Source organism: Nycticebus coucang, chromosome 2 (genome assembly GCF_027406575.1).
Source record: "Nycticebus coucang isolate mNycCou1 chromosome 2, mNycCou1.pri, whole genome shotgun sequence".
Classification (NCBI taxonomy): Eukaryota; Metazoa; Chordata; class Mammalia; order Primates; family Lorisidae; genus Nycticebus; species Nycticebus coucang.
The window spans coordinates 41,005,761-41,029,498 of record NC_069781.1 but is presented as its reverse complement, the minus strand read 5'-3'; the positions used below and the strand labels follow the sequence as shown (position 1 = coordinate 41,029,498).

At 51.7% G+C, this 23,738-nt stretch overlaps 1 protein-coding gene across 2 annotated transcripts in view; it reads right to left on the bottom strand.

The window, feature by feature from the left end:
* Positions 1-23,738, bottom strand: part of SHB (SH2 domain containing adaptor protein B) — a 139,608-nt gene that overhangs the window by 15,243 nt on the left and 100,627 nt on the right. For both annotated transcript variants that reach the window (XM_053568369.1, XM_053568359.1), the window contains exons 4-5: positions 19,837-20,008; positions 13,482-13,601 (exon numbers count right to left, since the gene is read on the bottom strand). In XM_053568369.1, the coding sequence (XP_053424344.1) occupies positions 13,482-13,601; positions 19,837-20,008 (292 nt within the window). The remainder of the gene's footprint in view (positions 1-13,481; positions 13,602-19,836; positions 20,009-23,738) is intronic.

Sequence of the window (23,738 nt, the reverse complement as noted above, 5' to 3'; positions counted from 1 at the left end):
GGGACACAGGGACCATTACTACCCTTACCGTGCAGGTGACAAACTGAGGTCACACAGCTAATAAGAAGCAGAACTGAGATCTGAACCAGAGAGGGAGTCTGGCTCTGGGCAGTGCACTTTCTCAGCCGTGGTCTCTCTCTACGGATCCATGTAAAGTACCCAAACAAAAGCACGAGAGAGGGCGGCGCCTGTGGCTCAGCGGGTAGGGCGCCGGTCCCACATGCCGGAGGTGGTGGGTTCAAACCCAGCCCCGGCCAAAAAGAAAAAAAAAAAGCACAAGACAGAGTTGAGATCAAAACGAGGTTTCCTAACTCTATAGCCAATGAGCTTTCTGCTCTGCCTCGTTAAAAAAAAAAAAAAAAAAAAAAAATCCCTGTTATAAAGGAGACTCACTGTTGAAAACCTAGAACACCAATAAGTAAAAGGAGACAAAAAAATCACCTGCCACTTCACCACCTACACATAGCTATTAATCACAATTTGTTATAGCGTCTCCTGTGTGTTCCCCACACGCATGCATGTACGTGTGTGATTCAGAGTTATAGACTGGGCTGGATTTTACAACCTGATTTTATTATAACCATGGGCTGACTTTGAATGTTGTGATTATTTTCCTCCTAATTATAATCTGTTTCCCAGGCACCTGCTATGTGCCAGGCTTTCTGGCAGTGGAGAGACAGAAAAACATACTCCCAAAGGAACTCTTGGCGACAAAAGGTACCAAGGAGATGCCAGATCATGTCAGACCATGACCCAAGGGTCTAAGTCAGCAACCTTAGCTGTCAGAGGGCAGATTTAGGAAGCAGAGTTTCTTAGTTTATGCACCTTAGTTTTAAGGTGGAAACTAAAATTGGATGGTATTTTACAAAATAGAGAGGGGCCCTATCACCTCCAGGGGAAAACCAAACAGCCAAGGTGGGAGAGGGGACACCGCTGAGGCCTCTCCTCCAATCCCAAACCTAAACATCATGTTCCTTGACATTGCTTCCTCAATAAATTACTTCTTGCATTTCTCCTCTCAAAAATCTTATTTATCCTATGAGGTCTGCTCAACTGCCACCTCCTCCAGGAAGCCTTCCAAGATGCCCCACAGATTAACTTTCTTCTCCTCTCTCTCATTCTCTGCCACACCTATTACCTCGTCTCCTTGTCTAGACTGTGAGCTTGGGGTCTGATGTGTCTTCTTCTCTACCTTGTTGAAGGCCTGTGCATGGTAGGAATCTACTGGTGACAGCCATTGCCACCGACTTGCCTGCAAGCTGGTCCCAAAGCCACCTATAAGGGACTATAAGCAGTATGTGGATTTTCAAAAGGAAAGAGGAAAAAAATAAAAATAAATGGTTCTAATTAAAGCATTTCTAATAAACCGGCTTTGCCAAATACAATTGTTTCTGATATTCCTCTTGGGTAAAATAATCTTTAAAAAGAAGAGGGAAAAAAAAAAGGAAAGTGTTACTAAAAGTGGCAGAAAACACCCCAGGCTAGAAGGAAGATGGAGCTAGCTAACACGGGAAGTTTCCCAGAGAAGAGCAGGGGCGACACTGAGACCCTGGCACGAGGCAGCCTCTGCTCCAGGGGAGAGCAAGGCTGCACACAAGTGCCACGTACATACGAAACATCATTTTACAGCTTAGTATTTGAACTGTGGGAGTGAAGATGAGAGCTGTAAAATCTGACATCTGATTTTTAAAATCTGCCTCAAATATCAAGAATGTTCATGGAGAAAATAATGGTGCTTATGGGGCCTGGAAAGGCGATGACCCTGCAATGGACATCTGGGGGCTCTGCCAGCAACTTGCTGAGACCTCAGGAAGGTTCTTTTCCCCTTCCTTTGCTTCAGTTTCTCCCATCTGGAAGCCAAAGTCTTGACCTGAAAGATTCAAGTCCCTTTTCTGGCTCTTAACGGCCAGAGGTCTAGGGAACAGTCAAACCCTGCACTTGACATTGGGATTTCACTGTATGAAGTTGGTTGCTTCAAGTCCCGACAAATGCCTCTAGGTGGAGGTCAATCATATTTCCTCTGGGGCCTCTGAGCGATTTACCCCAGCTGTAAGCAAAACAACCCCCCACATCACACGTACTTTACTGTGGTTGGCACAAATAACCACTGCATTTGTACAGCCCCTTGGAGTTCATGAGCACTTCCCCTGCATGCTGAGCCTTGGAGCTGAGAGGCCCTGAGACCTGAAGTGACTTGCTGGTGACCTCCCAGCTGGCGGCAGTGGTGGGATTCAGGTTCTCCTGCCCACCCCCACCCCGGGGCTCCTGGCTATACCCTTCTCCACGTTGTCTCCCTTTCACTGATGGCAGATGTGAGGTCTGTGGCTGTCCTCATGGCCCGTCCCTGCAGCACCCCCTGTGCCTTCCCAAGTCCCCAACAGCTACTCATTTCCAGACGGCTTTTGCAAAAATATTGTTAAATAAATCATATTAACAAGATGTTAGAAATGTGATTGGAAAGAAATGTTTTTCTCATTTGGAGAGACCACCCAGTGCCTCAAAAGGCAACTGTCCCAGGGCACGAGAGGTTTCCTGGAGACACACGGGCAGTTGGAATGCCTCCTTGCAGTCCAGCCGCACAGGCATTTACACGTGCTGCTGTGAGATAATTAAAAACTGGCTGGAAATGTAATCGGGGCCACCCAGGCACTAGAGAGGACCTGGGCACTCCTGGGAGAACAAAGAGCAATGCTGTGTGCCTGGCTCAAGAGGGGAGAGAGCAGGTTGGGAAGGAACCCCAGCCTCTCCACGGCACGTCTGGATTGCCACGCCAGGCAGGTGCTCTAGACCATGGACTGGCAGAGGCAGAAAGAGTGTGGGCACTTCTTGCCTCTGGGCTTTGGGTAGCAGTGGGAAGGAGGAAGCTGAATTAGGGGAGTGTTTTCTCCTGGGTCTTTTCCAGGTCCCTGTTGCCGCAGGTAGAACCACTGCCCACCCAGCTGCTTAGAAATCTGGACATGGTCCTTGACTTTCTCTCTCCCTTTCCTCACTAATTCTACCACCACAGGCTTCTCCTTCCTACTCCCCCTACCCCAGTCCTTCACTCCTGATCCAGCACACCCAGGCCAGACGGGGCCTCTGAAAAACTCTCTTGCCAGTTATGGAGGCCACTGCAGGCCCTTTTGAGCTGGCCTCTTCCTCTGCTACCAGACGCTGCCAGCTCAACACCTGGGTGGAGACAGGGAACATCGAAGCCAGTGGTTCTCAACCTGTGGGTCACGACCCCTTTGGGGGCAAATATCTGCATATCAGATATTTACATTACAATTCATAACAGTAGCAAAAATTACAGTTATGAAGTAGCAACGAAAATAATTTTATGGTTGGGGGTCACCACAACATGGGGAACTGTATTAAAGGGTCGTGGCATCAGGAAGGTTGAGAACCACTGATCTAAGCTGAGCCAGCACAGATGGGGAAAGAACAGCCTCAGCCCTCCCCTGGCAACATGGCCTTGGACAGGTTCCTAAAGCTCTCTGTGCCTCGGTTTCCTCCTCTGCATACAAGGAGAGCAGTGAGGTGTGCCCTCTTCACCGGCTGCCTGAGGGCTGAACCCAGAGAAGGAACCAGACTTCCCCAGCTGGGTGACACATCTTGACAGTGCTGGTTTAGAGCCAAAATCAACCCCTCTGTTTTCAGGCTCCCACAAGCTAGGGGAGTGGCTTCAGGTCTCTGGGCCTTCTAACTGTCACCATTGCCTGGAGAAAGGTGCCAGACAAATGCTTCGCAAGGGACTTGTGGTCCAAGTCCGCTTAGAAAATTCAGCATAGGTCTTGGGCTGCACACTGTCCAGAGACCGCCTGGGCCCTGACTGGGCTTCTTAGGCCCTGCTGGAGAGGAAGGTGGATATTTCTGCTCAGTAAAACCCCATAGGGCAGAAAGGCAGTGTTGGTCTGTATTAAAATCCCAGCTCTTTGTTCATTAGCCATGACACAAGGTGAATGCCAGTTTCTGTATCTGTAAAAAACGAAGGTGACGATTCTCGTCCTCCTCACTATATGCTACTACACTGGGAAAGCTGGATATTCCCAATACCATGTGCTGCGCACCAGGATGTGCACCGCCTCACACGCTCCAGGGGCAGGACGCACACCTGTTTTGCTGGAGAGTAAACCAAAGGCTCAGAGAACAAGCAGAACTCAAACTGGGGTCTGCCTGAACCCCCCGACAGGAGGGTGTGTCACGGTGGCTGGTCTGGGCCCCACAGCTAGTTGGAGGTGGGACCGGGATCTGAACCCAGCCTCCTGGCCACAGGCCGGGGGGGTCTCCCCATCCTGCGGCTTCAGAACAGTCAAAGCATGGAGCACGGAGTCCGTGCCATTCTGATGGTGAGGGTGGCGCTGGTGGAAATATTTTACCAACAGCAGGGCACATTTTCTCAGTAATTATGAAAAAAGAGAAACATCATCTAATGTTCCTCACAGTGTCCTCTCCACGGCGCATCCTTTCATCCTGCAAGGCATCTGCACATTCTAAAGTTCACTGTTCTCATTTAGTCCCCTGCAAAGAGCATTTGAGGAGCTTGTTTTGCCTACAGCAGCAGCTCCTAATTGTGGCATTTCCTTTAAACGTTTCAGAAGGAGAAAATACAAGGCACACTAATTGAGCAGAAAATTCGTTCTTCCTCCATCAGCCCCGAAAGGACATGCAGTCCTCCAGGTGGCAAAGAAAGGTAGCCCCCGCCTCTCTGTCTCAGGCTGACTCAATGCTGCTAGGAAACAGGGCCTGCCAGGAAAGCTGGATGGCAGCTGAGTTTCTTCCTCTCCCCAGGCCTCAGTTTCCCTACTTGTAAAAGGTCTCTTTCTATCCCCTAGATCCCAAGAATTCTGCTCTGTGTACTTTTGGAGCTGCTGCCCTGGCTAGGCAGAAATGCTTCTCCATGAGGTAATAAGGAGACCAGCCTAAGTTCTGGTGAAAGCAAATATTTGATTTATGTCTGAAGGCTTGGCAGGAGAGCTAGAGAGGCAGCAAGATGATGAGGATGATGAAAGGAATGCCTGTTGAGGTGGTCATCATCTCCAGCTACAGATGAGGAATTGGGAGATCAGAGAGGGTAAGTAATTCTTCCAAGGTCACACAGCCAGGATTTGACTCTAGCGCTGTGAGATTCGCTAGGATTTTCTCTGGTTGCAGCCACATAAACTCTAAAATCCCATCACCATAAAGGAGAGTGGACAAGGGCATAGACAAAGATTTCTAAGTTGAACCCTTAGATTTCTAAGTTGAACCCCTTATAGTGTGGACCACATTGAGCTCTTTCCGCACCAACCTGTGGATCTCCAAAGTCTATACTGAAGACACTTGAGCTACCATTGAGTGGGCAATAACTCCATGCTGGGCACATGGCAAGCACTTCACATATGCTGTCAATTCATTTTACGCATGAAGAAACTGAGGCTCAGAGATGTTAAATCCCTTTGCCCAAGACCACCCTGCTAGTATGCAGCAGAGATCCCTCTATCCTGGGGGGACTGGAGGGCAAGGCGGGGGGATGTCGATGATGGGGTGTACTGGAAAGCAAGAGGCCTTCTTCCTCCCTGCCCCCTTTGCCTGGAGCCACAGCTAGCCACCCATGGGCCATTCCACATGATCCTACCTCTCTTTTTTCTACATTTCTCTACCTCGCACCCACCTGAAGCTCAGAATGGCCAGGACCCCAGGGCTCCTGTGATCACAGGTGGCAGCACAGGTCCTAAGGCAAGCAGGAGGTATGGCCTGAGCTGCATACACCATCCTCCTTGAAGTTGTGCCCCTAAAAAATTTCAGCATCCCCTTAGAGGCTGGGACTGGGGAACAGGGTGACCAATGTCTGAAGTCCAGGCCACCGCAGAGCTAAGCATTTGGAACCTCAGATGTTGATCCAACAAGGGTTCAGGCAGCAGAGGGAAGTGAGGTCTGCGTCTCTGCTGACAGACAAAGAGCAAGCAGCCTTTCCCCATCCTTCTGCCCCTCCCCACCCTGCAAACCTTTATTATTTCTTGCTCCTGGCTGTCAGCAGGAACAAACTAAGATTAATCACTTGCCTGCCTAGACCCAGACAAGCCTACTGTTTGAAAACTCTCTCCTTCCCTAAATTAATCAATGAGGAGAGAGACGAAAGAAAAACAACCCTAACTGCACTGTGTCCCCAGTGCCACGCTCCCCTTCCTCACTCCACAGGTCCATCCACCCTTCACTGGAGCCCCAGGAGGCACTGCAGACTGAGGCCCGAGGTGAAGACGAGTACTCTGCAGACAGGATACAGAGGGATGCCACTGAGCATCTAAGGGGCAGACAGGATACAGAGGGTGCCACTGAGCATCTAAGGGGCAGACAGGATACAGAGGGGTGCCACTGAGCATCTAAGGGGCAGACAGGATACAGAGGGATGCCACTGAGCATCTAAGGGGCAGACAGGATACGGAGGGATGCCACTGAGCATCTAAGGGGCAGACAGGATACAGAGGGATGCCAGTGAGCATCTAAGGGGCAGACAGGATACAGAGGATGCCACTGAGCATCTAAGGGGCAGACAGGATACGGAGGGATGCCACTGAGCATCTAAGGGGCAGACAGGATACAGAGGGGTGCCACTGAGCATCTAAGGGGCAGACAGGATACAGAGGGGTGCCACTGAGCATCTAAGGGGCAGACAGGATACGGAGGGATGCCACTGAGCATCTAAGGGGCAGACAGGATACGGAGGGATGCCACTGAGCATCTAAGGGGCAGACAGGATACGGAGGGATGCCACTGAGCATCTAAGGGGCAGACAGGATACGGAGGGTGCCACTGAGCATCTAAGGGGCAGACAGGATACGGAGGGGTGCCACTGAGCATCTAAGGGGCAGACAGGATACAGAGGGATGCCACTGAGCATCTAAGGGGCAGATAGTATACAGAGGGGTGCCACTGAGCATCTAAGGGGCAGAAAGCTCATTCTTGATAACTGTCCTGCCCCTCCTGCCTTCCCTGGAGAAGACAGGGCTTCTCATCACCTCCGGACTGAGGGGAAAGTGGTATAATTGTGGAACCTTAAACTGGAAGCAGGTTTACAGGTCAAACACCAGACCCTTAGTTGATAGATACAAATGGGGGAGACACTTACCATATCACTTGACACAGCAGAGACAGCCTGGACTCACCCATAGCAGCCTGTTCACCCCCCGGGAGCAGAGACTAGCGAAAACTGAGCAGCTGTGCCTGGCGAACCTGCCACCTGCTGAGCCTTACTTCTCGCCTTCACACCCTGTTTTGCAGGTGCCGCTCAGGGAGGTAACGCACCTTGCCCAGCATCGCATGGTGGTAAAAGATGGAGGCAGGACTTGGATTCAGGTTACCTGGCTGCGGGGCCTGTGCTTTTCCCTCCACACCTTGGAAAGGGCTGCCTGGGTCTCCCGGGATGCTGCTCACACGCTGCTCTCCCGGACCTCTTACAACAGCCCCTGGCAGGCTCTCAGGCTGTGCTAGCTCAAGAGACACGTGTAGGGGTCCAGGGGGCTCCTGAGAACGGAGGGAGGCAGAAACTGTGTTCCCTCCTTAACGATGATCATGGTGCTCCCCGGGTCACTAAGGTTCTAGAAAAAAAGCTCGGAGAACAGCACTCTACCCTGCTCAAAACCTTCAGGCACTTCCCACTGCCCTGCAGGATAAAGCCCAAATTCCTCCACCTGGAATTAGGGCGATGACTCTCTGGGCCCCAGATTAATGTGTTGTTGGTTGTTTTTTTATTTTATTTTTTTTTTTTTATAGACAGAATCTCATTTTATTGCCCTCAGTAGAGTGCCATGGTGTCACAGTTCACAGCAACCTCCAATTCCTGGGTTTAGGCGATTCTCTTGCCTCAGCCTCCCGAGTAGCTGGGACTACAGAAACCTGCCACAACACCTGGCTATTGTTTTTTTTTAATGTTGCAGTTTGACCTGGGCCAGGTTCGAACCTGCCCACCCTCAGCATACGGGGCCTGGCGCCTGTTGGTTATTCTTATACAAGCTGTGTACCTCCGTGCCCGTCTGCCCTTTCTCCCCTGTTCATTCTGCAAATGCCCCCAACACCTTTTCTGGTGCCTTCCCTCCTTCACAGCTACAGTACGTTCTCCCTTAAACACTTCCTACATCCGTTACAAGGAGAAAGGGCTTCGTTCCCCTGTGGGGCCATGGGCTCAGGTAGGTAGCTGCATGGACAGGAAGGGGGAGGAACGGAGGGGTAGAGCTCAGGGGCCCAGGACACTCTGACCTAGTGCTCAGCATGATGGAAATGGGCAGACCCAGAGGCATCTTCTGACATGACTCTGGGCTACATGTCAAATTGCAAGGTGCTTGGCAATTTGCCTAGAGGGATTTGAAAGTCAAAGGCCCCTCTGTGAAGACCCATATGGCCACTTCCCTGCACCCAGCAGGGCTGCAACCTCTTACTACCTTACAGAGCAAGGTAGCAGAGGCTGGCCCTTGTCAAAGCTGCAGTGGTCCCTCTGGCTGTGGTTCCTGCCAAGGCCAAAGAAGGGCCACTCTGTGTCCTCCCAGGCACAGGCTCCCAGCACTCATCCTGCCTAACCCTCACCTGCAAACCTTCATCTTTGAAGTCCTGTTTCCTTCATTCATCTTGTCCAGATTCCTTCGCAAAAATTCACAAAACCAGAACTCATGAGGGTCATTTACCATCCAAAGTGCCTAGAGAACCCTTTTAATGAGATTTTTCAGACTTTTTATCCCTTTCCTCTATTGCTTGCCTTTCCAGAGACAGGAAACTGCGTTAAGAATTTGATATTTTCTTGCCAGTTTCTAAGGTTCAACCCTCTGCTTCCCAAGACTGGAGTGAGTGTACACAGGGCCAGGGGGCAGCAGCCAAGGGGGAGTCAGGATGGGGAAGAGGGAGCCCTTCAGGCAGGAGGGGAAAAGAGAAGTGTTTGGAAGCAATTAGGTAGAAGCATTGATACTGGCTTCATGGGTGGGGGGGTGGTCTCTGCCATGGAGGAGGCTCTGAGATATGATGGACTGGGGTGTGCAGGTGCCATCTTGGGTTGGCATGGGTGCAGGAAGCCTGGGGGAGGGGCAGATGGTGGCAGCTTGGGCCAGTCCAGGCATTGGGGGCCCCACAGTGGGAAGTGGACACCATCTCTATATTCAGTGTGGGCAAATGCCAGCTGAGTAGCCTTAGGTTAATCATGAATCCCCTTAGGGGGTCTCAGCTTCCCAACCCATAAAGCAAAGGGATTGCACCAGATGGGTCTTCTAAGTCACTCTCAGGTTGACATCCAATGACCTTCTGGCTGAGTGAAGGATGCATGGGAGGTCTGATGGCCTCCACGGCAGTCTTGCCTGTGCTGTAGACGGTGGCAGATCACTCAGCTTCCACTATGCCAAGATGAGGAAGAGGATGGCACTTTCTGCCTGAGAACAGACCTCTGTGAGTGGAAAGGGCATGCCAGCGGCTCTATCTCTGGGCATTGCATCCCAACTCTTCTGGAAGGCACCTAAGACCTGCCAAGGCGCTTCTGCACATCCAGGGCTCTGCCAGAGCGACTCTGTAGCTGTCCCTGCTTGGGAATATCTACCTTCCCTTTACACCTCAAGTGTAGCTTTCACCCTGTGGCTTCCTCTGACCTTCCGTGCAGACCTACATGCAACAGGGCACAGGCGGGACTGGCCAGACTGGGAGGCCCTGGAGCCTGGCCTGGCTGTCCTCACCTTGGAGGTCTCTTTGATGCCCAGACTGGTGCCTGGTACAGAAGGCTTTGGTAAGTATCTGCTGAGGGAAGACAGGCAGGGTGGAGGGCCCTATCCTCTAAAGTTGGACTCCCCCAGGTCCTTCCTCCACCCTAAAACACCCCTTTGGCACAAGCCAAGGCTCAAATGAAAGTGGCCAGAGACAGAGAACCAGCATAGCTGGAATTCCGATGTCAATTTTCACCAGCTCCTGACAGTGTTAGGTGTGCCCTTCCCCACCAGCCCCCGCCAGCAGGCTGTGAGTATCTAAGAGATACTGCACCTTGCTTGGTGGCCAGCAAAGCTGGTATTTACCTGCCCTAAGCAGCCAGGACACTCGATACCAGGGCCATTCCACTTGTGGCCGAGGTGATCAATGCTGGGGTGTTCTCCCTGGCCAGCAGGCTGGACTGGTCATTGAGAACTGAGGCTGTTCTGGAAAGCAAGCCCACCTCATCTTTCAAATTCTGGAATTCTTCAAGGGAAACTGGCCAGGTAAGGCTACTCTCCTAGCCTTTGTGGGTGATGATCTAATGCCTCTAGACCAGCATGCAAAATGAAACCCTCCACCTCCAACCCCGTTGGAAGACCAGTCACCCAAACTGTAGTTCCTAGGAATTAGACCCAAAAGGGACAGGTGTAGGAGACAAACCCAAGGCCTAGGTTTCTGGGCTGTCTCAAGCCTCCCTTTACCTCCTTCCCTTGGCCTGGGAGGTAGGTACAGGTGATCTAGCCAGAGTGCACCTAGCACAAAGTGGGGGTGGGATGGGGGCGCGAGCACACAGATGGGTACACGTGGAGAGTCAGATAACACCTTGATGTCAGAGGTAGTGGTGTCCTTACAGGCAATCACAGTCCAGTTCCCCACTGGACAGATATAAATACCAAGACCTGGAGGGCCGGGGTGGCAGGAACTTGCGAGTGGCAGGACAAGACTCTTGTCCAAGATAGTGGACAAATCCTTTCTCTGGCTCTTAAAAATGGACTTCAATCCATAGGGTTGACCTCCAGAAACAGGGGGCAGGCAGAGAACGTGACACTTATAACACACTGGCTGGGCTGGGGACACTTTCTGTACATCTCCAGTGCAGGGACGGAGACACTAAGGCCTGGATGGTGTGACTGACCAAGGCTCCAAGGCCTGTAGGTAGGGAAACCAGACATGAGGTCCATCCCCCGCTTCCTCACCACATGCAGCTGGGCACTCTGGACTATACACCTGTACTGTGACAGCATCCTACCACCTAGGGAACAGCACACACCAGGGATGAGAGGGAACCGTACCCTTGGCCCTCTGAGATCCATTGTGAGCTGGCATCTGGGACTGTTTTTACAGCAGAGGGTGCATTGCGCAGGGGACTGAAAGATGGATCTTTCAGTAGATAGCTGGTATCATCCTATTTCTGCAGATTTCCTCATGGGCTCCCTGGCTGGACCTCATAGGTGGGTCTATGTGGGAGTCATCAACAGGCCCCACTGCCAGCCAGGGCCCCCAGTCTAGCGGCTCAGCACTTCCCTGGTGAAAGAAGAGGCAGCTGGAGCAGCTAATGGGCCCTGGTCTTCTCGCTTGGGAACTGCCACGCTTGGTACAGGATGCTTGGTCCCTTCCTCCTCTGTAATCCAATCAGTCCTTTCATGGAGGTCCCCTTGGGCCAAGCCCCAGACGACAGGGACTCCAGGAGGAATGAGGTTCACAGGGGACTCTGACACTGACAGGAAGGGAGACAGAGTGACCACCCAGCACTATCAGAGCCCTGGAGGGTCCCCCGAGCACTAAAGAAGCCTGGGGTATAGGCAGGCTGCTTCTGTCTGCAGGGAAGGCTTGATGACCTATGAGTCCCATTGCTGATGCCACCTGCTTCTTTTACTTCTCCCAGCCCAGAAAAGTACCATTTACCTTGGCACCGTGGAATGGCCATGAGGTGGCACTGCTCATGGGCACCTGGGATGCAAGGTGATCACTGGATAGGGAGGGGAGGGAAAGCGGGAGGCGAGGCAAGGCCACCGCCCCGTCAGCGCGCCCAGTGATGTGCAGGCTTGCCCTGGCTGCTGCTTTCTCCTTATCCAATTACAACACCTCTGGCCTCAGAGCCTCCAGCCCAGCCTCCTGGCCCAGTTGCTGTTTAACATATTGAATTTTCCTCAGCTGCCACAACCAGCCTGATTATTTAAGCCATCAGGTCTGACACAGATAATGGAGCTCACAGATGTTAGCAGTGCAGGGGACAGCAAGGTTCCTACTTTTTCTTGGTCCTGGTTGCCCTCCCAGTTGGCTAGATATTCTTTCTACATCCTCCCTGGCCAGGTGGTAGTCCAGCCTCTGGTCTTACACCCCCAGTGATGAGACAGTTACTACGTCAAGGCAGTTTGGGTGGCTCTAATTTGTGACCAGCAGGGAGCTGGAATCTGCCTGCCTATAACTCCCCCTGCACGTCTGCTCCTTCTTCCCTGATAGTCCTAGAGAGATGTGCCCCATCTCTGTGCACCCTACCAGAGCCTCTGTGTCCTGCCTGGCCTCTCTCCTGCTGACTTTACAGTGTGTCACCATCCCTCCTGGGACAGAGCCCAGCAGACTAGGGGGATCAGTCCTGAGTAGAGTATGCAGGCCTCTCACCCTTATTAGCTACGGGGATACCTATGTCAATGGGGCCAGCATGCACCCAGACTCCCAGACAACTACGTCCCTGGAAGCCTGCTCTGTCACATGTCCTCTAATAATGTTAGTGCAACATAGGGGAAGCCAGGCAGAGGGCTTCACTGCTCTTGGGGGCCTGGGTTTATATCCTGATTATGTCACTAACCCTGTGTTCTTGGCAAATATTTTCTTTCTCTGGGCCCCAGTTTTCCTGACTGTAAAACTCAGTTTTCCTAACTGTAAAACAGAGTCACACAATCTTTTGGGTCCCACCCAACAACAGCATCAAATGATGGAGCACCCCCCTTTTTTTTTTTTGAGATAGAGTCTCACTATGTTGCCCTCGGTAGAGTGCTGTGGAGTCACAGCTCACAGTAACCTCAAACTCTTGGGCTCAAGCAATTCTTCTGCCTCAGCCTCCTAGTAGCTGGGACTACAGGTGCCTGCCACAATGCCTGGCTATTTTTTGTTACAGTTGTCATTATTGTTTAGCAGGCCTGGGCCAGGTTCAAACCTGCCAGCCTCGGTGTATGTGGCTGACACCATAACCACTGTGTTACGGGCGCTGAACCAGAAGACCCTTTTCTTATTTCTGGGCCTGCCCATCTTGGCAGCAATGCCTCATGGGTGTGACAAAGATCTACCCATTTAAAAGCAGCCACAGGAGGTTGCACCAGCAGGGTTCCTCCCAAAATTTGTGAGACATACAAAAACCAGTCTTGCCCAAACAGCAACCTAGAACATAAGGAAAGGGTTCTTTTCATAGTGTCAGGGTGGCACGTGGAGTCAAATAGCTGGTCACAAGGACTGGCCCTGACACTTACGTCAGCCACATCCCCTCTGTGAGCCTCTGTGTCCTCACATAAGGGCTGCTGACAGGGATGAAGTGTGCTAGGAGCTTCCTATAGTCTCCGGCTTGCGGCAGATGTGGAAGGTATTCTTGCTTAGTTAATATAAATCCTAGGAAAAGGCCCCTCCTCTTCTGGGAAGGCAGCAATAGCAGACATAAAAACTCCTCTGTATCCCAGGAGAATAAGCTCAAATTGAAAAACCCAGGCCTGAAATAACTTGTGCTGGCAAGTTTCCCGAGGGGACACTGTCGGGTCTTTCCGCCATAGACCCGGTGGCCGAGGAGGGCTGGGGAGCATGTGAGGCATACTCACTTCAGGGAGAGGGAGTAGTCGTGCTTGCTGGTCTGGCTGTTCCGGACAAGGTAGCTACACTCCTTGCAGAGTCGCAGCAGGTTCTCAGCGTCTCCTCTGCTGATGGCTCCATGATACCATCTGGTGAGAGAGCATAGAACAGTCAGAGCCCTGATGCCCCGAGGGAGGCTCAACATTCTCACAAGTCCCCGTTACAGCGTAGTCACACTTCCTTCGTTCATTCAGTGGGCATCCACCGAGTGCTGCATCCTGGGGAGGGGACGGCCAACAAAGCCCTGTCTCCCAGGAAGCTTACATTCCCGTGCAAGGAGTTAAGCCACAGACATTCAAGTGAACAGTGTATGGTGCAGGGTTAGGTGCTATGGAGATGAAATGGTGCAGGTCACACTGCTGGGGGTTCTGGGGGGACTGCTATTTCAGGCAGGGAAGGCTTGTGGAGAGAGTGACATTTCAGCCACGGGAGGCCAGGGCGGCCAGGGAGGCACCCCCAGAGGGAGAAACCTGGATAGGAGCTTCCTGGCAGGAGGAGGGTGGCAAAGGCAGGGCCAGGGGCAGGAAGTTGCCTGGAGTGTTCTGGAAACAGGAGTGAGGCAGTAAGGGGGAGAGGTGGGCAGAAGGTCCCCAGGCCGGCTGGGCCAGAGGCCTTTTTCTGTCCTGAATAGAGCAGCCATCAGAGGTTGCTGGCAAGAGGGCCTCGCTGACTCTGACACATGCGGGGCAGGGGGCAGGGGTCAGGGGGCAGAGGGGTGAGGTTGCTGCACCAGTGCTCCTGAGCAGAAGGTGGCTCTGGTCCCGCGTGGGCACCGACCTTGCTGCTCCCAGACACTACGTATACCAGAAGGGGGGTGGGGGGTACAGTTCAGGGATCCTCACTAAGGCCCCTGCCCCCACCACAGGAGGAAATGGCAACCTAATTTTCCTGACTGGAAAAGCAGAGTGGGCAACTCAGAGAAAATGCATGTCTGCCTCAGTTTGGTCTCTGAGGGGTGGGGTCAGTGGGGTGGGGAGAGACTGGGGGCCGGGAAGAGACATAGAGGCGCCAGGAAGTGCAGCGGCTGGACAGCGCCTCGTCCACACAGGCACAGCTGCGGATCCGGGGCAAGCCACTGACCGGGCTGAGCCTCGGTTCTCTATAAAGTGAAGATCAATCCTACCAGCACCTCCTTGGGCTGTAAGGCTGGAACCAGAGGACCCACAGCAAGGGCTCACGCAGGGCCTGATGTGGGGCAGCTCTCAACAAACGGCAGCTGTGAGTATCAGCAGAGGGAGACTGCCTTCGCAGACCACTGTGGGTGACACCCCCACCTGTAATGATTGCAGGCTCCTGCCAGTTCACAGGCTGCATTTTAAATTTCCAGGTGCAAGTGGGGCTGCCGTGTCCTGATAGTGCCCTGCAAACAATGCCTTGGATAGCCTGACACTGACATTCTGCTTAGAAAAAAACCCACATTGCCCGTCCCCGTGTGCATCCTGCCACTCACAAGACAGTGCTGTCAACAGCCAGCAGCCGTGGTCATGACGGAAATGACAACTCAGAAAAAAAGTCAACTTTAGAAAACCAAGGACTGGAGAGTAGATGTGAGCGTCCCTACTAAATGGGACTGTGAGTGGCACACTGTCCAGGAGATAGCCGCGGGAGCTGATCATCTGGAGGGGAGACCCCCTGAGGGAGGAGGTGGGGAGCATGCCCCCTGTGGGTGGCCTTTCTGTCTAAAGTTAAATCATAAAGAAGGATGTGAAGATTGGGGGGTGGAGTGGGGTGTGCGTGGCTGCCACAGTTAAAACATTTCCAGTGACACAAAAGGCCACATTACCCTTTAGGAAGGGTATGGGGCTGTGACTGGGAGAGACAAAGAGCTGATTTCAGAAACAAGAGTTAACAGATTTGGTAAGATTGTCCTTCGGGAGATTTCGCTGTGTAACACACTCCAAGTGAGCTGACAAAAACGTTTTATTAGGAAAACAAGCTCCAGCTACTTGAAGCTGAGCTGTCCTGGGGGACAGGCCTGAAAGTGGTCTCTGAGGAGGTGCTGTCCACCACCTGCCCCTTCCTGAGCACAGGAGCAAGCCTGGCTCACAGGGGCAGGGGCAGGCGGGCCTCAGGGGCCACTGGATCCTTGTTAGAAATAATCCCTGGTGGTAAACAGGATAAGCTTCCCCAGCTGCTCCATGCAGAGAGAAAGGCAGGGAACGTGGGGTCGAGGATCAAAGGGGAGGAAGGCAAAGGGCACTGGACCAGGGGAGCCAGGCTAGCACGGCATAGCCGGTCAGCAGGAGGCTGTAGACCAGAAGTCAAGCTAGGTCTGGGTGGTCCTATTGGGGCTGGGGCTGAGGCTGGGGCCAGCTGTTGGGCCTGAGTAAGCCTTCACCGGACTGAAAAGAGAATCCAGGCGAGGGGCCATCTTGGGACTGTGCTCCACCCTGTGGAGCTGGGCAGTCAGGTCAGAACCAGGGGATTAGGGAGGCTCAACCATCGCAGCTCATCTAATATTTACTCACCACTCACTACATCCTGATCTCATGGGGCTGATGCAGGGAGAAGCAGAGTCAACAGAAAGAAAAGGATTTCAGATAACACCAAGTGCCATGTAGGAAGACTGAGGTGGCAATAAGGCAGTGATCTGGGTCAGGCGACATGCTGACTCAGGAATGAATGGTCAGGGAAGGCCCTGAAGAGATGACATTTGTCCTGAGATGACATTTGTGAGAAGGAGCCAGCCATGTGGAGACCAAAGAAAAAACTTCTGCAGGGGAAATAGCATGTGCAAAGATCCTGAGGTAGGAATGAACTTGAGGTGTCTACATAGCAGAAAGGTAGTAAGAATGGTCTGAGCACCACTGTGACTGGGGCTGTGGTATGGGATGGGGGTGGGGCAGGAGGTGGGGCCAGTTGCCTGAGGCCTTATGGCGAAGGTGAAAAGCTTGGACCAGAGAGTCTCTCTCTCTTTTTTTTAATCTTTTTTTTTTATTTGTTTTTTTTTTTTTTTGCAGTTTTTGGCCGGGGCTGGGCTTGAACCTGCCACCTCCAGCATATGGGGTCGGCGCCCTACCCCCTTGAGCCGCAGGTGCCACCCCAAGTCTTTTTTTTTTTTTTTAATTAAGTCATATACACATAGTGAACCAGAGTGTCTTAAGAGATATTATATGTTCTAGAAGATCATACTGAAGATCAACTAGGCTGCCCTGAGGAGAGGCCAGAGGGGGAAGTTAGGTGGCCACTGCATAGGCTCAGATGGGAAGTGGCTGCAGGATGAGGAATGAATGGATTATGAAGAACTGGCACTTGTAAGCCATAATTGGCTAGACGTGATATCATGTAAGGAGATGGAGAAGCTGGGCAAGGAAGAAGTTCCCAGGAGATCAGGAGTCCAGCTCTGAAAACATTGAGCCTGAGATGCTTACTCATCAGTTATGCGGAGAGGCCAGGAAGGCAGCAGTATGGAGGGCTCAGAAGTCCTGGGAGGGGTGTGGGCCAGGGCTGTGTACCCACGAGTCACTCCAGGAGCAGGGGTGATGCTTGGGAGAGCACACAGTTGGAACCTGAGCCCGGGAAAGTGGAGCCTTCAGCTCAAGTGGAGGCGAGAAGACAGCAGAGGAGCCAGGAGTGGCCAGGGAGGCAGGAAGAAAACCAGGAGCACAGAGTCCTGGAAGGAGGGCACAGTCACTTGTGCTGACTGCCACGCAGAGCTCAGGGGTCAGCCGGGGCCCAGCAAAGGAGTGGAGCTGTATGTGGTGGGTGAGAGATAAAGGGAGGTGACAGAGAGGGGACCAGTGCCAACAGCTCTGGGAGACTTGGTTCCTTCATCTGATAGCTACTGATTAGGCACCTGTTGCATGCCAGGCCCTGTTCTGGGCACAGGGGAGGCAGTGGTAAACTAAACTTTTCTGTCTAAAGTTAAATCATAAAGAAGGATGTGAAGGTTGGGGGGTGGAGTGGGGTGTGCGTGGCTGCCACAGTTAAAACATTTCCAGTGACACAAAAGGCCACATTACCCTTTAGGAAGGGTATGGGGCTGTGACTGGGAGAGACAAAGAGCTGATTTCAGAAACAAGAGTTAACAGATTTGGTAAGATTGTCCTTCGACAATCTTAGAGGCGAAGAGTTCCTACCCTCATGAAGCTTCTATCCCCAACAGGGGCAGTACCTAGAGAGGGATGTCAGGCCAAGGTTATTTTATTTACTTACTTGGGCAAAGTCTGCCACTGGAACATGCTTGTAAGCTGATGGTAATGGTTCAGGGTGGGGGGTGGGGTGGACTGCCTCTAATAAGCAGGGGACAGTCCCTGAGCACCAGAGTGGCCTTTCTGCCATCCCAGGAGGGAAGGCAGGTGGTAAGGGTACCCAAGCAGACATATACCACTGATTCTCAGTCACCCCACACAACATGGGGCACACCCCTGCTTTCCCACCTCCTCCTGGGCTAGGGCGGAGGAGAGAAGCAGACTCCAAGGGGCTTCCTGAACTCAGAAGCAGCATCAGGTGGGGTGGGATTAGGTGATCCTCTCTGCTTGGATCACTAGGCTCCACTCAAAGTGAGATTTTTACCTAACTACACCTTCTGCACCAGAGCTCTGGAAGGCCAGGATAACACTGGGGAGATGAGATAATGGGGGAGGCAAAGCCAGTCATGACTGTGGACTTGGCTGGGACTCCTATCTGGGTGGGAATGGGAAAGGAAAGAGGGCCCAACCTCAGCCCTAAAGGTGGTTGAGGTAGGGTAGGGTGGGCCCTGGCTGAGCCCAGGCAGACCTGGCCACTGCCAGTCAGGATGTACACTGAACAGCAGGCAGGCATCTTTAGGTCATGCTTGGATTAACAGCATACAGTTTGATCATAAATAAGCAAAACCTGCCCCCTAGCCTACTGCGTGGCAGCGAGGATGATTAACAATACCGGGTGGCAGTGCTCTGTACGGCAGGAGTGGGCATCACAAAGGAGGCCTCAGCCTCCCGAGATGACAGCACATGCTCAAACAGGCAGCACATGGCATCATTCAGAAAACGCTACATCCTGCATGGACAGCAAGCATTTCCCGTAAGGGATGGTGCGGACAGAATCCTGCGGGGCCTAGACTAACACAGCACGCGATCATAAGAAGGGCTCACCAATTGCCTCCACAGTCAGCGAATCTCTTGCCCTTACACAGCGTTTACTCTGGGCCAGACCTGTGCTAGGGTGGGGATAATGGAAGAGGAAGAGGAAAGGAGGTGCAGGATCTGGGTTGCCAGGTGTACTCAGATGGGCTGTAAGGGCTCTGCCCCTTCCTGGACCCTGATTTCCTTATCTCCGCAATGTGGTTATGCACATTCGCTTGGCCAGCACGTCATACCTGAAGGTACCAACACAAGGTCCCATATCTGCTCTAGCAAGTTCCTGCAGCTGCTTGCTCTAGCCTAGGTGTGTGGCATGGTCAGCAAAAGCAGTTTGGGGGCAGTTCAGAGATTCTACCCTGGAGGTAAAGGGGAGCCACTGACAGTTTCAGAACTTGGCAGGGACCTGCACACCGAGAGGACCTGGCAGAGCAGGAGGCGAGGGGCATAAGGGCCAGCACAGTGCTGGAGACAGCCAGGAGGGGAAGGGGCAGAACCGGCAGGACCTGGCCACTGACTGAGGTGGGACGTCCTGGGCAAAGGCCTCAGAAAACCCAAATCAAGAGGCCTTGCCCACCTGATATTGAACAGATGTGGAGCGAGAACATCACGGTGTCCAGAAAATTAGTCTAATTTATACTCGGTTCTACACTTAAGGGATAGGATTCAGTTTATACTTCACTTGTCCAAGAACTCCTTTGTTGCGCAATGAAATGAGACAGTAGAACGTAATAATGAGGGGTGGACCAGGCAGATGATTTTGCAGTCCCTCCTCTGGCCATTGAAGGTGAGGGTGCATGTGGCATGCAGAGGACAAGCCTGGGGCTGGGGGAGAGATGTGCATCCTAACCTGGGTCTGCCGCTGACCTCCCCTGTGACTCAGCCTGCCTGTCAGTACACAAGGGCAGAGGAAGGGACAGATTCAAAGGCCCCTGAAGTGCTGACATGCTGTCGGTGTGAATATTTTTTTTGAGACAAGAGTTTCATTTTGTTACCCTGGGTAGAGTGCCATGGCATCACAGCTCACAGCAATACAGGTACCCACCATAACGCTCAGCTATTTTTTAGAGACAAGGTCTCACTCTGGCTCAGGCTGGTCTCGAACTCATGAGCTCAGGTAATCCACTTGCCTTGGCCTCCCAGAGTGCTAGAATTACAGGTGTGAGCCACCGGGCCAGGCCTTCAGTGTGAATTTTTAAAAGATACAAAGAAATGACTAGGTGACCTGGGAGTTCAGGTTGGGCTCTGATTCCTCCGAACTTACATCTGCTTCTCCAGGGGGACGGCAGGATCCACTCTTTCTCCCAGGATCCCACAGAACTCAGGGCTCCCATGTTTGATGGGCTTGAAGCCCCCACCAGGAGCACGAAGTTGGCGCCGCCGATCCCGTGAAGGCGAGGGGGATGACTGCCGCTTCTCGGTGCCGTTAAACTGGGCTGTGGGGAGAGAGAAAGTGTTTAGTTACCTAGGGCTCAGCTCAGGGAGTCACTGGAGGTGCCCACCAGGGGTAACATTCAACTGTTCTGGCTGGTACTTCAAAATCTGTTGACGGAACAGTTTCAGGCAATGGAAGAACATGGCTCAAAAGATTTTGGCCTCCTAACACAGGACATTCAGGTGCTATCAAAGCCAGATGGTACATTTGAGGGGCTGGCTGGCTCTGCAGAGGCCACTGTGCTCAGCCCCATCTCCCTCCGCAGGAATGCTCTGCAACCTCCAACAAGGGGGGCACAGCACTCCCGGATGGGGTTCTGTCCTCTGCACAGTTTTCAGAGGAGACAGTTGCTCCATCCCACCTAAGCCCACACCAGCCACACCTGCCCCTCTCCTGGGATACCCCCACGGAGCTCCACCTGGGGACCATGCTGCATCCCTCAGTCTGTCCTTCTTCATGCAGACCCCTGCTCTGGCCCTGCCACCGCCTGCCCTGTCCTGGACTCAGCCATCCAGCGATCTGGAGAAGCACACAGCACAGGACAGGCCTTCCCACAGACTTCCTCTCTCCCTGGACCGTAGGAGCACTGTTCAACCCCACAGACTTGGGAAGGGTGCCCCTTGAGGCAGGACCCTGGAGACTTCCCGCAAAGAACAGAAGATAATGAAGTGAAATTGGAGTTGGCAAAGGGTTTCTGGAGACCAGGTGTTCTACTTTGCAAGTTACCTCTCTGAGCATCAGTTTCCTCTGAAAAATATGGATAACCCACCTCATGGGGATTCAACCATTCAGCCCAGGTGGTGCGCATACAGATCTTAGCAGAGTACTGGGCATGTAGTTTGTGCTGTGTTATTATACATATTTACTTTTATTATTATCATCACGTCTGCTCAATGCAGACAAGGCACTAGGCATGTCATGTGAGCTACCAGGCTCTGCTAAGCCTGCCTGCAAAGCTGTGTGGCTTGGCTAAGTTACTCCACCTCTCTGAGTCTTCATGTCTTCCATCCCCAGGATGTTGTACACAACAGGTGAGAGGATACACCCATGGACCGAGCCGAGTAAACCCGGCCAGGGCCTGCAGAACAAGCCTGAGCGCAGCTGCAGGCCACAAGCGCACGGCCTCGGCTGAGCCACACAATGGCAGGAACCTCTCTTCAAATCAGCAAGCATGAATGCGGCGAGCCATCCTCCAACCCTGGTGAGACAGTCCTCACCAGACACACTACAACCAACCTCTGTGTTTACAGGAAACCCCAGCCCTGACGGGAGCAATGTGCCATCTGCTGGGACTGAAGAACGTGGATGAACCTGTTCTATGTCTGAGCCACTGAGCCATCTCCTCCATCAGAACTGTGTGGCACTCTGTCCCTCTAAGACAACTTCTCCATCAACCACTACAGAAAGCTGTAGGAGGGGAGGCTCCTGCTAATGGAGGGCCACAGATATGAGACTCGCCTGCTCTATGGCTGTGCAGAGCACAGGCCTGTCTTGTCCGCCCTGTGGTGAGGTTGGGCAGGCAGTCCATCCACCTGTGAAATTCCTAACCACTCGTTCAACAGGCCAGGCACAATTCAAGGCTGGGGAGACAGCAATGAGCATAACAGACAAAAATCCTTGCCTATGGCCGGGCGCGGTGTCTCACACCTATAGTCCTAACACTCTGAGAGGCCGAGACGGGTGAATTGTCTGAGCTCACAGGTTTGAGATCAGCCTGAGCCAGAGCGAGACATCATCTCTAAAAATAGTTCAGTGTTGTGGTGGGTGCCTGTAGTCCCAGCTACCTGGGAGGCTGAGGCAAGAGAATCACTTAGTCCAAGAGTTTGAGGTTGCTGTAAGCTATACATCACGACACTCTACCAAGGGTGACACAATGAGATTCTGTCTGAAAAAAATAAAAAAAATCCCGACCTATGGATCTTAGGGTCCCAGAGAGGAGATACAGGCCATAAATCAGTCAGCATATCCAACCAGCTGGTGACAAGCGCCATAAAGAGGGCAGAGGGGCAGGCAGGCCTCTCGGAAGGGCTGAATAAATACCTGAAGGGAGGGAAGGACATCTGCCTGGCGTGGGAAGGGGCCTAGGCTGGAGAGGTGGCTTCAGGTTTAGTTTGCCACTGGTTCAGGAGAGGGAAGGATCAGATGAATTGTTGATGTTACCCCAACATCCTGGGACTCCACTGGCTAAATCAGGATATGGGGATCTCTGCCAATGTAAAATCCCGTAACAGTATTGGGGGACTGGAGTTAAATTGAAATCATTTCCACTCAGATCAGGAACCAGGCAAGGTTGCCCATTGTCTCCTTTGCTCTTTAACATTGTAATGGAAGTTTTAGCCATTGTAATTAGGGAAGAAAAGGCAATCAAGGGTATCCACATAGGGTCAGAAGAGATTAAACTTTCACTCTTCGCAGACGAATATAATTGTATATCTGGAAAACACCAGAGATTCTACTACAAAACTCTTAGAAGTGATCAAGGAATACAGCAGCATCTCAGGTTATAAAATCAACATTCATAAATCGGTAGCCTTTCTATATACCAACAATAGTCAAGCTGAAAAAACAGTCAAGGACTCTATTCCGTTCACAGTAGTGCCAAAGAAGATGAAATATTTGGGAGTTTATCTAACAAAGGACGTGAAAGATCTCTATAAAGAGAACTATGAAACTCTTAAGAAAAGAAATAGCTGAAAATGTTAACAAATGGAAAAACACACCATGCTCATGGCTGGGAAGAATCAACATTGTTAAAATGTCCATACTACCCAAAGCAACATACAATTTTAATGCAATCCCTATTAAAGCTCCACTGTCATACTTTAAAGATCTCGAAAAAATACTTCATTTTATATGGAATCAGAAAAAACCTCAAATAGCCAAGACATTACTCAGAAATAAAAACAAAGCAGGAGGAATCATGCTACCAGACCTCAGACTATACTATAAATCGATAGTGAGCAAAACAGCATGGTACTGGCACAAAAACAGAGAGGTAGATGTATGGAACAGAATAGAGAACCAAGAGATGAACCCAGCTACTTACCGTCATTTGATCTTCGACAAGCCAATTAAAAACATTCAGTGGGGAAAAGATTCCCTATTTAACAAATGGTGCTGGGTGAACTGGCTGGCGACCTGTAGAAGACTGAAACTGGACCCACACCTTTCACCATTAACTAAGACAGACTCTCACTGGATTAAAGATTTAAACCTATGACATTAAACAATTAAAATACTAGAAGAGAGTGCAGGGAAAACTCTTGAAGAAATCGGTCTGGGTGAATATTTTATGAGGAGGACTCCCCGGGCAATTGAAGCAGCATCAAAAATACACTACCGGGACCTGATCAAACTAAAAAGCTTCTGCACAGCCAAGAACACAGTAAGTAAAGCAAGCAAACAGCCCTCAGAATGGGAGAAGTTACTTGCGGGTTATGTTTCTGGCAAAGGTTTAATAACCTAAATCCACAGAGAACTGATCCCATCTCAGAGTGGGCAAGGGACTTGAAGAGAAACTTCTCTGAAGAAGACAGGCGCATGGCCTACAGACATACGAGAAAATGCTCATCATCCTTAATCATCAGAGAAATGCAAATCAAAACTACTTTGAGATATCATCTAACGCCAGTAAGATTAGCCCATATCACAAAATTCCAAGACCAGAGATGTTGGCGTGGATGTGGAGGAAAGGGAACACTTCTACACTGCTGGTGGGAATGCAAATTAAT